Source organism: Xenopus laevis, chromosome 4L (assembly GCF_017654675.1).
Source record: "Xenopus laevis strain J_2021 chromosome 4L, Xenopus_laevis_v10.1, whole genome shotgun sequence".
In the NCBI taxonomy this organism is placed as follows: Eukaryota; Metazoa; Chordata; class Amphibia; order Anura; family Pipidae; genus Xenopus; species Xenopus laevis.
Window position 1 is genome coordinate 126,198,386 of NC_054377.1, and position 13,220 is coordinate 126,211,605.

The following is a 13,220-nucleotide window of genomic DNA, read 5'->3' on the forward strand; positions in this document are numbered from 1 at the left end:
CCTTGGCGCCAGGGCCCCCTTACAAGTTAAAAAAAATTGGGGCAACAGAAAAATATTTTTTAAAAACTTTGGCGCCAAGGCCCCTTTTACAAGTTAAAATAAATTGGGGCCCCATAAAATATTTTTTTTAAAAAATTGGCAGGAGTAGAAAAGTATTAAAATAAAACATTGGTGGCCAGGGGATTAAAAAAAAAAAACCACATGTCGGTGTCAGTAGAATTGAACTTGTGGCTTCAGAATTATAGCTGTTTTCGTGACTTCGGGTCTTTTCGCCACTTCAGGACTTTAGTGTAGGCTCCTTTCGTGACTTCATTTCTTTTCGACACTTCAGGACTTCAGTGTCGGCTCCTTTTGTGACTTTGGGTCTTTCTGCGGCTTCAGGACTTCATCTGTTCGGCACTTCCGCATTGGGCTGTTCGGGACTTTGAGCGGCACCGCTTCGAAACTGTCAAGGGGGGCCCAGTTCTTCGAAAAATGCAGCCCTGCCAGGCCCCCCTTCAGGCCCAGGACACTTGTCCCCCCTTGATGGCGGCCCTGTGTATAATATCTGTTAAATGCTAAACAATATTTTGGAGTTGCATAAACAAAGGTTAATAATAAAAACAGTAAGTAAACATATCAATTAGTGCACAGATTTATTCTCCACAAAGGCCAGTCTTCTTATAGTCCCCTGGGTTCAAGTAATGAAATGCATAATCTTATTGTTTTATATCGGCTACACCTCCCAACTCCATTCTGCCTCGCCTCTCAGCAGTCAGCCCCCTGTCAAGAAAAGTGTTACAAAGGCGATTTGAGGCGCAGTCTCAGAATCCCTCCTCTATGTCCCCTGAGGCGGAACCTTTCTTTCCCGGCCGGAACCTTGTGCAACACGTTCTGTGTTCCCGGCGGGCGACACTAGGCGGACAGGCCTGCAGAGACAGAGCAGAGGCGGTGGAGGAGAGTCGTAGAGGCCGGAACTAAAGCCTTGGGAGCGGGGAGAACGAAGAGATAGAGCGTCGACGGGGGGAGGTAAAGAGTTCCCGCCGTGTCAGAGAGCGAGGCTGTGTGCGTCTGTCTGCGTGCGTATCTTGGGTGTATGTGCGTGTGGCTAGTGTGTGTACCTCTAACCAGCGGCTCTTGGTGTTGTGCTTAAACTACAGCACCCAGAATTCCCTGGAAGTGTTTGGCTTTCTGGCAGCTGTAGGAGGTGTAGTTAAACAACAGCTGAAGAGCCCAATGCTGAGAAATCCTGTGGCAACATCCAGCCCTGTGCCTGTAGGTTTGCTTTAACATCTATTTCATTTGTCTGCTGTCTTTGTGTTTGCTGCTCTGAAGCCCCCTGTGTTTATATTACACATGTATATGTGAGTGTGGGGCTGTGACAGCTATGCTCCTTACTCGTTAATTCTTTAATGCTGCACAATGGTATTATTGCTGGGAAGCAACGCCTTAATCACAATGGCACCTGGCTGTACAGATATACAGGTGTAAGTATGCCTTCAAATATACAGAGCTAGAATCAACTTTGTAAACAACACTGTTTTTTTCCAATGAAAGTCTGTGTGAGAATGTGGTGGGCAGGTAAGTGGTTGCGTTGCCGTTGGACCATTTTCTTACACTGTCATCTGATGTTGGGAGAAGAGGGTCCAATGGGTGTAGGGGGTGCGGATGCAAATAATTTGCCCTGGGCAGCTAGTTACATAGTTAAATTGGGTTGAATAAAGACAAAGTCCATCAAGTTCAACACATCCATACACACACCCTACTTTCACATAAATTCTATATACCCATAGCTATACTAACTATAGAATTTAGTATCACAAAAGCTTTTGATATTATGTCTATCCAAGAAATCATCCAAGCCATTCTTAAAGGCATTAACTGAATCAGCATCACAACATAACCTGGCAGTGCATTCCACAACCTCACTGTCCTGACTGTGAAGAACCCCCTACGTTGCTTCAAATGAAAGTTCTTTTCTTCTAATCTAAAGGGGTGGCCTCTGGTACGGTGATCCACTTTATGGGTAAAAAGGTCCCCTGCTATTTGTCTATAATGTCCTCTAATGTACTTGTGAAGTGTAATCATGTCCCCTCGCAAGCGCCTTTTTTCCAGAGAAAACAACTTCAACCTTAACAGTCTACCCTCATAATTTAAGTCTTCCGTCCCTCTAACCAGTTTAGTTGCATATCTCTGCACTCTCCATCCCTGAAAAACCAAATTTGTGTTCATTGAAGAAAATCAGTAAAGGCTGGCCACCCACATATAATATACTAAACTGAGTCATAAAGAGGATGTCAACATTTTGTCTAATGATAGACACTATCATTCCAAGCACCATCTACTAGACATGCATTACACATGTAACTGCTATTGAATTCAATCTTCTGACTGTCCCCTGCTATTTCCTGCTGGTGGTCCTGACTTTGGAAACAAATTGGCATCTGCTTAAAGGAGAATGAAAGTATTTTTGCACTTGGGGGTGGCAAATATTAGGCAACCCCCAAGTGATTGTTTTTTCTTACCTGAAACCCCGGGCCGGTGCTCCTATCAGCAGAAAACTGCACCGGCCCGGGGTTATTCCAGTGAACACCAACTTGATCCTCTTTGGGCTTCTTCTTTCTTCAAATTTCCTGGGGCAGACTCATGCGCAGTAGAAAGAAATAGCTGACTTTTTAGTTAAAGTTCGACTTTTTGGTCTCCTGCGCATGCGCAGCCACACAAAGAAAGAGGAAGACCAAATGGTGCCAAACAAAGGGTTTGGTGCAATTTACAGATGTTTGTAAATCTGCATTCCAGTGTTGGCATATTGGTGCCTACATAATGTGATAGAGTGATCTGCAGTTGCACTAGATCTTACCATGATTGGGTGGTGGATCCAAACAAACAAAGAATGATGATTGTCCATTGTGGTTGAACTGAACAACCTGATCACTTTGTGTGTAGACAGTACATCTGTTGTGGCCAATGAAGGCAACAGGGTCTCATATTTAATCATAGAAAAACAAACATATTGTGAGTTTATTGAGCAGACCGACTGTTTTATTTAGATAGCAGTGTCCTTTTATATTATCTTTACACCTTCCTTTACCACCTTGTGATCATGAATCAGTGAGTAATTACTCTTAAATTATACAGCAAAACTGGATTCACAATGCAAGCTTTAGAATGAATAATATATGGAAGCCTATACACTACTTTATACTTGTCTTTTTAAAGAATTCACTTAATTCTCTCTCTCTCTCTCTCTCTCTCTCTCTCTCTCTCTCTCTCTCTCTCCACTATATATATATATATATATGTATATATATATATATATATATATATATATATATATATATATATATATATATATATATATATATATATATATACATACATACATATATACATACATACATACATTTTTTGTCTTATTGTAAGGCATTAACAATTTTGCTCTTTTGCAGTTCCCTCTTTGTCAGAAAAGGATGAGCAGATAACCTGGGAAATTTCTGCAAGAGCTTGAGATGTCTGACGCATCCATCTCAGGGAGTGAGCCTGAATTGGACCCAGAAGATATGGAGGAGGAAGAAGAAGACGATGAAGATGAAGAGGAGGAGGAGGAGGAGGATGAGGAGGATAATGATGGTGATGATGAGGATGATATTCAAGATAAAAATGGTGAGTTAAAAAAACTTGTCATCTGTCATGTGATGGCTGAAATATGGAGAGAGGTCAAGAAAATATTTTTATGCAGCTAAAGTGTGTGACTTTCATGCAGAAAAATGTATTTGTGTACTACAGGTATAGGATCAGTTATCCGGAAACCTGTTATCCAGAAAGCTCCGAATTACAGGATGGCAGTCTTCCATTGACTCCATTTGATCCAATTTATTCAATTGTTTTTCCATTATTTCCTTCAAGATATAATTAATCCTTGCTGGAAATAGAAGCAGCCTATTGGGTTTATTTAAAATTTACATGATTTGCTAGTAGACTTAAGACTGAAGATCTAAATTAAAGGAGCAGGTAAGGTTAAAATTAAGTAAGTTTTATCAGGAAGGTCTATATAAATGCACCAGAAAACCCTCAAAGTAATGCTGCTCTGAGTCCTCTGTCAAAAGAAACACAGAATTTCTTTCCTTCTGTTGTGTACACATGGACTTCTGTATCAGACTTCCTTCTTTCAGCATAAACCTCCAGGGCTAGGGCTTGAGCATGCTCAGTTTGCTCCTCTCCCCCTCCCTGCTGTAGTCTGAGCTCAGAGCTATGTGTCAGCAGGGAGAGACTCAGGCAGGAAGTGATGTCACACCAAGCCAATATGGCAGCTGCTCTCCTAAACAAACAGGGACAGTGTCTAGAGATGTTTATTCAGGTATGGTAAAACATTCTGCAGAATAAATATAGTGTTATAGCTTGCACTGTCGTGGCTAATCTATTGGCAATAAACTGCTTCGGTATCTTTCCTTCTCCTTTAAGGAAATATCAGTTCTCCAGAAAACCCCAGGTCCCAAGCATTCTGGATAACCGGTCCCATACCCGTATTTCTTTAGCACTTTCATTCCTGGGTAGTTTACATTTGCACTGGTACCTGTTGAATAATTTCCTACTGTTTTTTTTTTTTACTGTAGCCTTACAACAGAAATTCATGAGTGCCCTTTCGTTCTGCAGCTAATCAGAAAGGGATAATGTATTTTTGTAGGAACATGTTTTACTGATACCAGATAAAAATAAGTTATATGTGTCTGCCTTAGCATATTTATGTATCTATCTTTCTGTGCTCATTGGCTGTAGTGTGTATGTGTATCATTTAGAGGAATTTTGTGTGTTGGCTATAAATTCCTCTTGAGAGACCGTAATTGCTGTTATAATAACATATTGACAACTGTAATTATAAAGGCAGTACAAGGCGTTCTAATGGAACAGCGCTAATTCTTTGCGAGTTGCAGCTTTTTGTTCAAAGCCTGATTGAAAGCTGTTAGGCAACTTGTGATCCATCACTGAATAACATAACCCAGTAATAAAGAATCCACAGAGATAGTGTGCTGGTACTAACATGTCAAATAAAGGACCATTAAGTTAAAAGGGGTGGTTCACTTTTCAGCCAACTTTTAGTAAGAATGAGCGATTCTAAGAAACTTTGTAATTGATTTTCATTTTTTTTTTTATAGTTTTTGAATCATTTGCTGCTATCTTCTGACTCTTTACAGATTTCAAATGGGGGTTACTGACCCCATCTAAAAACAAATGCTACAAATGTATTGTTATTGCTACATTTTAATACTCATCTTTCTATTCAGGCAATCTCCTGGTCATATTCCAGTCTCTTATTCAAATTGATGCATGGTTGCTAAGGTAATTTGAACCCTAGCAACGAGATTGCTGAAATTGTAAACTGTGTAAAAAGCTAAATAACTCAAAAAACACATAATAAAAAATGAAACCAATTGCAAATTGTCTCAGAATATCACGCAAAGGTGAACAACCCCTTTAACCCTCTGCACATATTATCATTTCACCCTTAGTTTTTACAAAAAAGGCAACAACAAAATCCAAAGCATCCAAAGTGTTTAAAATGGTATCAAAACTGTTATTGAAGGAGTCCCTGGATCACAATTTTATTATATGTGTTATGACGCATAGGCTTGTATTTTCAGATGTTCTAAAAAGTCATTAACCCTTTCTAAAGTCAGACCTGGCTTTTTCCTCCGCAGGCAATAAAAATCACAAGTCCCCTCCCTCAGCCCCACAGTGTGTATGTACTGGCAGAGAATGGCCTGCTAGTGCTCACACAAGGTGGATTTTGGACTGAAAAATGTGCAAGTGTGCATTTTTTGTCGGTGGAGAAAAAGCTATGTGTTGCATTAACTTTACTTTCCATCTGCCTTCAGTGTAAATGTGGTAGGCACATTCCGTGGATGATAAATTGAATGGCCACAATATGGCACTCTACACATGACAGAGAAATGATGTTATAGGATATACTTGATGTGCTATAGGCCTAAATCTTACAGATATGCAGGATTTTGATACATAGGCATTTGTTGCAGGTTTTTTTTTAACTCCTCCTCAGCAATTGCTATGAAGAACCCTACATGTGAGATTAAATGTTCTATACTTGAAATTTGCCCCTGGCCAACAGTCTGATCCTAATATGGGCCTATGCAGTCATGTCGGGTGATATCTGCATTGACTTGCTGAAGCAGTTCTCTTCAACAGGATTTTCACACCTGCCCAACTGATGTCTTGAGATGTCTTGTGGCTGTATGCAGGCTATAGAACTAATAAATTACTTTGGAATGGTCTAGTATTGATATATAATGGCTTTAAATAGACTATTATTTACTACAGTAAAAAAAAAAAAAAAAAAATATATATATATATATATATATATATATATATATATATATATATATATATATATATATATATATATAGAATAAAGTACCCCCTCTTGTAAAATATAAGGATATCATAAGTCACCGAAAAGTTCCATGACCATATAAAAGCACGAGGCTGATGGCCGAGGTCATGGAACTCGGAGGTTACTTCTAATTTCTTCATATTTTACAACAAGGGGTACTTTATTATAATACACAAGTTTCAGTGAACCATGTGACAAAAATTACCCCTACTCACCGTTTATAACTGATTACATCACTAGTTACCGTTTATAAGGATATAAATTACAAGATATTAATGGCTTTTGTGAACTCACGGGTATCGTGAAAAATACGTTTTTTATTGAAGTTTTACAAACTACCACACATCAACGCGTGCATCCTGACGACGGTTCAAAGAGAACCGAAACGCATTGATGTGGGGTAGTTTGTAAACAGTTTTTTTTTTTTTTAAATTTGAAATTTTTATTGATTTACACCAATACAGTATAGACTGCAGAACGTAATGCAACAAAAAGACATCGGCTGAAGTAATAACAAGGAAGATAGTTACACAGCAGATCAATAAATGTAGTTTCCACATTTGAACCAGTAGCTAAAGAAAAGCTAAAGTGACTGTATCATCAATTATAAAAGGGGGGATGGGGAAGAGAAGGGACAGACAAAGAAAAAAAGGGGGGGAAAAGAAATAAAGAAAAGGAAGGAAGGTAGCAGAAATAGCAGTGCGTTCAACCAAAGAAGTACATCGAAGTGAAGGTAACGTGTCCTACACCGTCCAAGTGCAGTGCCTCATATCGCTATATATGTCCCAAGCTAAAACAGTTCCAGGTAACGGGTCCATGGGTGCCACTCCAGCTCCTCCTCATAACTTCTGTCCAAAAGTCTGGCTCGAATGGACTCCATTGCTCTGATCCAATTAACTTTTATTATAAGGGTCTGTACCCCCGGTATTACCGGCTTTTTCCAATTAGCTGCCAGTAGAGATCTTGCTGCTGTAAGAATATGCGTGGCCAGTTTGTGTGAACTTTTCGAGTGAATTTCTGGGATTTTTATGCCTAAAAGGAAAGTGTGCGGGGAGGCTTGTATAGTGACATGGAAGACCTCTGAGAGCAAAGTGGCAACCGTCCCCCAAAATTCCCGGGCAACTGTGCATGTCCACCAAGTGTGTAAAAAGGATCCCTGTTCTCCGCAGCCTCTGAAACAGGTTGCATGGTTCGGGTTGCCGCTTAGTTTACTGATGCGTAACGGGGTATAGTACCACCGAAATATAATCTTATATGCTCTCTCGGCCGAGACTGCACAAATGGATGTCTTTCTGGCCATGTCCCATATGCAAGACCATGTTTTGTCCGAAATCGGAGAACCAAGGTCCTCCTCCCATTTCGTCATGTAGGGTTGGCGAGAAGTAGTGGTATCTGATGCAATGTTGCTATAGAGGCTGGTGATTAGATGAGTCGGGTACGATCGGTTGTGACAAATGGTTTCAAAATATGTTAGTGTAGTATTCGTGGCGGACTTAAGGGCAGTTTCCACGTAATGTCGGATTTGTAGATATCTGAAAAATTGTGAGTGTGGTATGTCATGTTTTTCTCTACATTGTTGAAACGAGAGCACTGTCTGGTCTGTCAGAAAGGCAGTAAGGGAAGTCAAATTTGCCTCTATCCATGGAGTAAAGTCAAGTGGAGAGCAACCCGGTGTGAAATCAGTATTGTGAAAAATGGTCCTGAATCTGGAATTAGAAGTACTCAAGCCTGACTTAATGGATACCGCATCCCAGAGATCTAAAGCCTGTTGTGACGTGGGTAGAATATTTAGGGAGGCACTTCTGGAGGCTTTTGGTATCCAGAAAAGGTGAGCTAGCTGGAGAGGATAGATAAAGTGATTTTCAATTTCTTTCCAGGGTTCGCTGGTTGGGGCATGCACATGTATCATGGCCTCCAACCTGCTAGCTATATAGTATCGGTGTACGTTAGGGACCCCCAATCCCCCCATAGATTTCGGTTTAGTCATGATCTCCGCCTTGATTCTAGGTTTTTTGCCACTCCAAATAAAGTCTGATATCGACTTTTGGAGGGTACGAGCGGACTGTTCAGAGAAGTGTAATGGGAGTGTCCTAAACAGATACAACAATCGTGGTAGTAAGGTCATTTTGACTGCAGCAATCCTGCCAAACCAAGAGAGGTGGTAGGTGTGCCAAGTGAGTAAATCCCTCTTAAGTTTATCCAACAGCTTGGGGTAGTTGGCCCTGTATAATGTGTCATAAGATGAGGTCAGTTGTATCCCCAGGTACGTAATGGAGTTAGTCTCCCATTTGTAATCAAAATTGAGTTGTAGCAACTTTAGTTCTGAGTCTGACATTTTCAGCGGGAGTGCGTGTGATTTCGTGGGGTTGATTTTGTAGCCGGAGAGAGATCGGAACCGATCTAGAGTGTGGATTAAGTTTGGCAAAGAGGTTTGAGGGGATGTAAGCGTAAGAAGGATGTCGTCAGCGAATAAATTAATCTTATGCATTTGTCCGCCTACTTGAAAGCCTTTGATGTCGGGGTTATTGCGGATGGCATGGGCTAGAGGTTCTAGAGATAGAGCGAACACCAAAGGTGATAGAGGGCATCCCTGCCTTGTCCCTCCCCTAATCTCGATACAGTCCGACTGGAGGCCCATGTTCACCACTCGGGCTGATGGAGCTGCGTAGAGTTGTTGAAATCCAGTAAGGAAAGGTTTTGGTATATGTATTTTCTCCAAGACCGCAAACATGTACCTCCAGTCCAACCTGTCAAATGCCTTTTGTGCATCAAGAGACAAGAGGAGGGAAGAAGTTTTCTCACTCGGGGCCAGACTTATTAAATTTATAGCCTTACGGATATTGTCAGCTGCTTGACGGCCTGGTACAAAACCTACTTGGTCTGGATGAATGAGCTGGGGGAGTGTTGTGGAGAGTCTATTAGCCAATATCTTGGCGAAAATCTTGACGTCGGTATTGATAAGGGAGATGGGTCTATAGCTATCGCAATTTTGGGGATCTTTACCCGGTTTTAATATCATAATAATATTTGCTGTTTGCATGTGTCTTGTCAGGGGTGCACCCTCCATGAGAGCTCGAAAGAGCTCCTTTAAATGAGGTATGAGGTGAGTGGAGAATTTTTTATAGTATTTGACGGTAAAGCCGTCTGGGCCGGGCGCTTTATTCGGTTTAGAGCCTTTGATCACCGCCTCTATCTCATCAGACTCTATAGGCGCAGCTAGCAATTCCTGGGCTTCCGCAGTCAAAGGAGGGGGAGTCCAAGCTGACAAAAAATCCGAGCAACGTGCCATAGTTGCGTTCGAAGCTTTGTCCGCAGTGTATAAGTCGGCGTAGAAAGTGTGGAAAGACTTAAGAATATGTTGTGTATCTCTAGTTGTTGTCCCGTCCGAGGTTCGAATAGCATGTATGGTTTGTGAGGTCTGGAGGGCTTTGAGTTTGCGAGCTAGCATGGTGTGTGGCTTATTAGCGTATTCGTAGTATAAGCTTTTAGTTTTCTGCATGACATATGCTGCTCTATCCGAAAGTACTTGGACTAGTTGAGCTCTAGTGTTCTGTATGTTTTCGAGGCTTTCCCCGTTGGGGTTGCGTTTATGCGAAATAGCCAACTCATGTAGGTGAAGCGAAAGCTGTTGAATTTTGTCCTCCCTAATCCTTTTCAGTCGCGCGGCGTGCTTAAGCAGAATGCCCCGAACCACTGCTTTGTGAGCATCCCATCGGATCGCTTCCGATGTGTCGGATGAGCTATTGAGTCGGAAATATTCCGTGATCGAGTTCGTCACTTCAGTGCAAGCATCCACGTCCAAAAGTACCGATTCATTTAGTCTCCAAGTCCCCGACCCTCTCAATGTGTCCCAGTTAGCGAACACAATCTCAACCATACCGTGATCCGACCAAGTGATGTCATGAATTGTAACCGAACGGACATATTGTAACTGTGTCGCTTTGGTGAAAATAAAGTCAATGCGGGAGTAAGTACCGTGAACACTAGAGTAGTAGGAGTAATCCCTGTCTATCGGATGTTTCTCTCTCCACGAGTCCACTAGGGTTTCAGCAGTTAAAAATTTAGCCAAGCGTTTAGAGTCCCTGTCATAAGTGATGGGGGTCTGAGGGTCTAAAACGTCCTTCGATCTGTCCAAATTGTTGTTTAGAGTAGTGTTAAAGTCCCCTCCCACGATGACCCTGCCCTCCGCAAACTCCGAGAGTCTGTCAAAAATTTTTTTGAAGAACGTCTGTTTAGAGGAGTTCGGGGCATATACCGAAGCCAGAGTGGTCAGCTGATTCTGAAGGAGGCCCGTGACTATAAGGTATCGGCCGTCCGGATCGACCAATTTCTGTTTGAGCTGAAATTTAATCTGTTTCGCTATCAGGATGGCCACCCCTTTCGTTTTGGTAGAAGACCTAGCAAGGTAAGAATGAGGGTAATGTTTTGATAGATATTTAGGTGATGAAGTGTTGCTAAAGTGTGTTTCCTGCAGCAGCAAGACATCCACCCTGTTTTTGTGATAGTCCGAGAAGGCTATAGTGCGTTTTTGGGGAGTGTTGAAACCATTGACATTGTGGGAGCCTACCTTGAGGTCGAAGGAGGAGGAGCTCGAGGGGGCCCGAGGACCCATCTTAGGCTTGCCTGGGGACCGCCGAGATAAGACCATGGTGGAACGCCGCTGAAAGTGTAAAGAGTAAAAGTTAAGAACAGAAGATCAAAAGTATAGCAAATACAGGAGAGTAACAAACAAATTAACAAAAATGAACTATGCGTCGCCTCGCAATAGGAGGCGACTTCAGGTTTCCAAGGGGGGGAGCAAATCAATTGCCGCCCTCTGGGAAAGCACTATCGTAGAGGGGGGGTCACGGAACGGAGTCGAAGAAGAGAGCACGTCCGTATGACCCGCCTAATAGATAACAGATTGTACTATAAACACATATCTAGAAGGTATTTCTCACTAACGGACCTATAGCTACTTAGGATGCAAGAAAAGAACAACAAGTACATATCAATAGCGAAGCCATAAATCGGGTAGCTAGTGGCAACTATAGTAAAAAGGCTCGGTGGTCTAGCATTGAGGAGACAAAGAAGAATGTAGCAAAATAAGTTGCTCTATATCAACTATAGCTATACGGTATCAAAAACATTTAGAAAGAAAGATTAAGGCAACTCAGTGATCTGGTGTTGCTCCCCAGGCTCCGTGGGGATATCCTCGCTGCTTTGGAGAAAGGGCAAGGCCTCCTCGATATCAGTCGGATGTCGAACGGTGTAGGTGAGCCCATTCTGTTGATAAACCAGCTTAAAAGGGAAGCCCCATCTATACGGGATGTTTTTTTGGTGAAGGACATCTGTCAGAGGCTTTAGCTCTTTCCGCTTTTGCAAGGTTGTTTGAGCTAAATCAGCATAAACCTTCGGAACTATCCCATCCAAGTCTACTTGAGAAGTTCGAGATGCCTTCAAAATCGCCTCTTTAGTGTGGAAGTAATGGAAGCGCACTATGATGTCCCTAGGAGGTGAATTCGGTTTAGGCCTGGCACGTAATGCCCTGTGTGCTCTATCCAATAAAAGATATTTTTCTTCGATATCTGGGGCTAGGGCTTTAAAAAGCCTGGGTAAAAAAGAGTCTATGGATACAGTTTCAGGAATATCTCGAAACCTCAAATTGTTCCTCCTGGTACGGTTCTCTAAGTCCTCGTGTGCATCTTGGAGGTCTCTCAGTTGCAACTGTAAGTCCTGAACCAAGGTTTCCATGTTGGAGGAGGATTCTTGGAGCGAGCTATGAGATTGCTCCAAATGGTGTACTCTACCATCCATTGCTGTGAGGTCCGATTTAATCTCTGTGAGGGATTGTCGTATTTCACTCTGGATCTCGTCCTTGAAGCAAAGAAGGAGCGCTTTCAGTTCGTTCATGTCTTTTTTGGTGCTCGGGGTCTCCGAGTCTGATTCAGTGGTAGAGGCGAGTTGTCTCGTGGTCCTGGTCGTGGAGGCCCTACTTTTGAAGAAATCCGCCGTCCCCTCCGTGGGATTGGTGGTTTGTTTTTGTCTGCCACTGGCCATGATGATGAATGGGGCCCTAATGATAAAGCCGACGATGAGGAAGGTAATATGCAAGCTTGTAGGCAGTATACAGGTCACAGTAAGGCTCTGGTAGTCCGCAAGGTTGAGTCCAGGAAAAGGGCACAGTCTTGCTCAGGCACTGTATAGGTAATCTCAGGGGAGATTCTGAGAGCGAGCGTCCGGCGTGCAGCTAGCAGATGTATCGGGGCCTGCAATGCCCGTGGTGTGGGCAACTACTAATGGGGATGGAAAGCGCCCTGCAGCAATACGGACCCCCAATAGCGTGGAAGAGGAACCTCGTCTCACAGCCCCAAAAACTGGTGATGTTACTGGTAGCGATAGAAAGGCGGGGCTAGTCGTGCGCTAGGCACCGTGTAGCTGGGGCCTTCGTTCTCAAGTCCTCTGCCGACCTCCGAACCTTGTCGGTACTCAGCGTGGATGATCTCCCAAAAAGGGGGCCTAAGAGGTTTGGGCGCCCTCACCTTTGCTGATGTAGCTGTGGCGCACTTTAGGGCCTTGTGTAATGCGCTATTGGTTCCACCGTGGGAGTAGAGCGCACAAGCCCCTCGCCAGACTATGCGAGTTCCACTGTCCCACAGGTCAGGCCTGGGCCCGAGGAGGCTGAGTCCGTACAGTTACAATGGCGGCACCAGCTTTCAGTCTGGAGCTAGCAGGGCCTCCCCTCCGCCACGTGGTGCCCAAGACCGACAGTGAAAGGGTTATAGGCGCGTCGCGTTCTCAGTACCTGCAAGTCGGGTGTTTAACGAGCAGTCTGTATGCCTGTCTGCCAGTGCGG

General features: G+C 43.0%; 1 protein-coding gene across 2 annotated transcripts in view; it reads left to right on the forward strand.

Moving 5' to 3' along the window:
* Nucleotides 1–691: 691 nt before the first annotated feature.
* The window catches only part of rad54l2.L (RAD54 like 2 L homeolog), a 46,940-nt gene continuing 34,411 nt past the window's right edge, over nucleotides 692–13,220 (forward strand). Inside the window, exons 1-3 of one of the 2 annotated variants that reach the window (XM_018258971.2) lie at nucleotides 692–1,008; nucleotides 1,140–1,254; nucleotides 3,429–3,642. In XM_018258971.2, the coding sequence (XP_018114460.1) occupies nucleotides 3,489–3,642 (154 nt within the window). In that variant the 5' untranslated portion in view covers nucleotides 692–1,008; nucleotides 1,140–1,254; nucleotides 3,429–3,488. The remainder of the gene's footprint in view (nucleotides 1,009–1,139; nucleotides 1,255–3,428; nucleotides 3,643–13,220) is intronic. The other variant, XM_018258970.2, reaches the window with a different exon arrangement.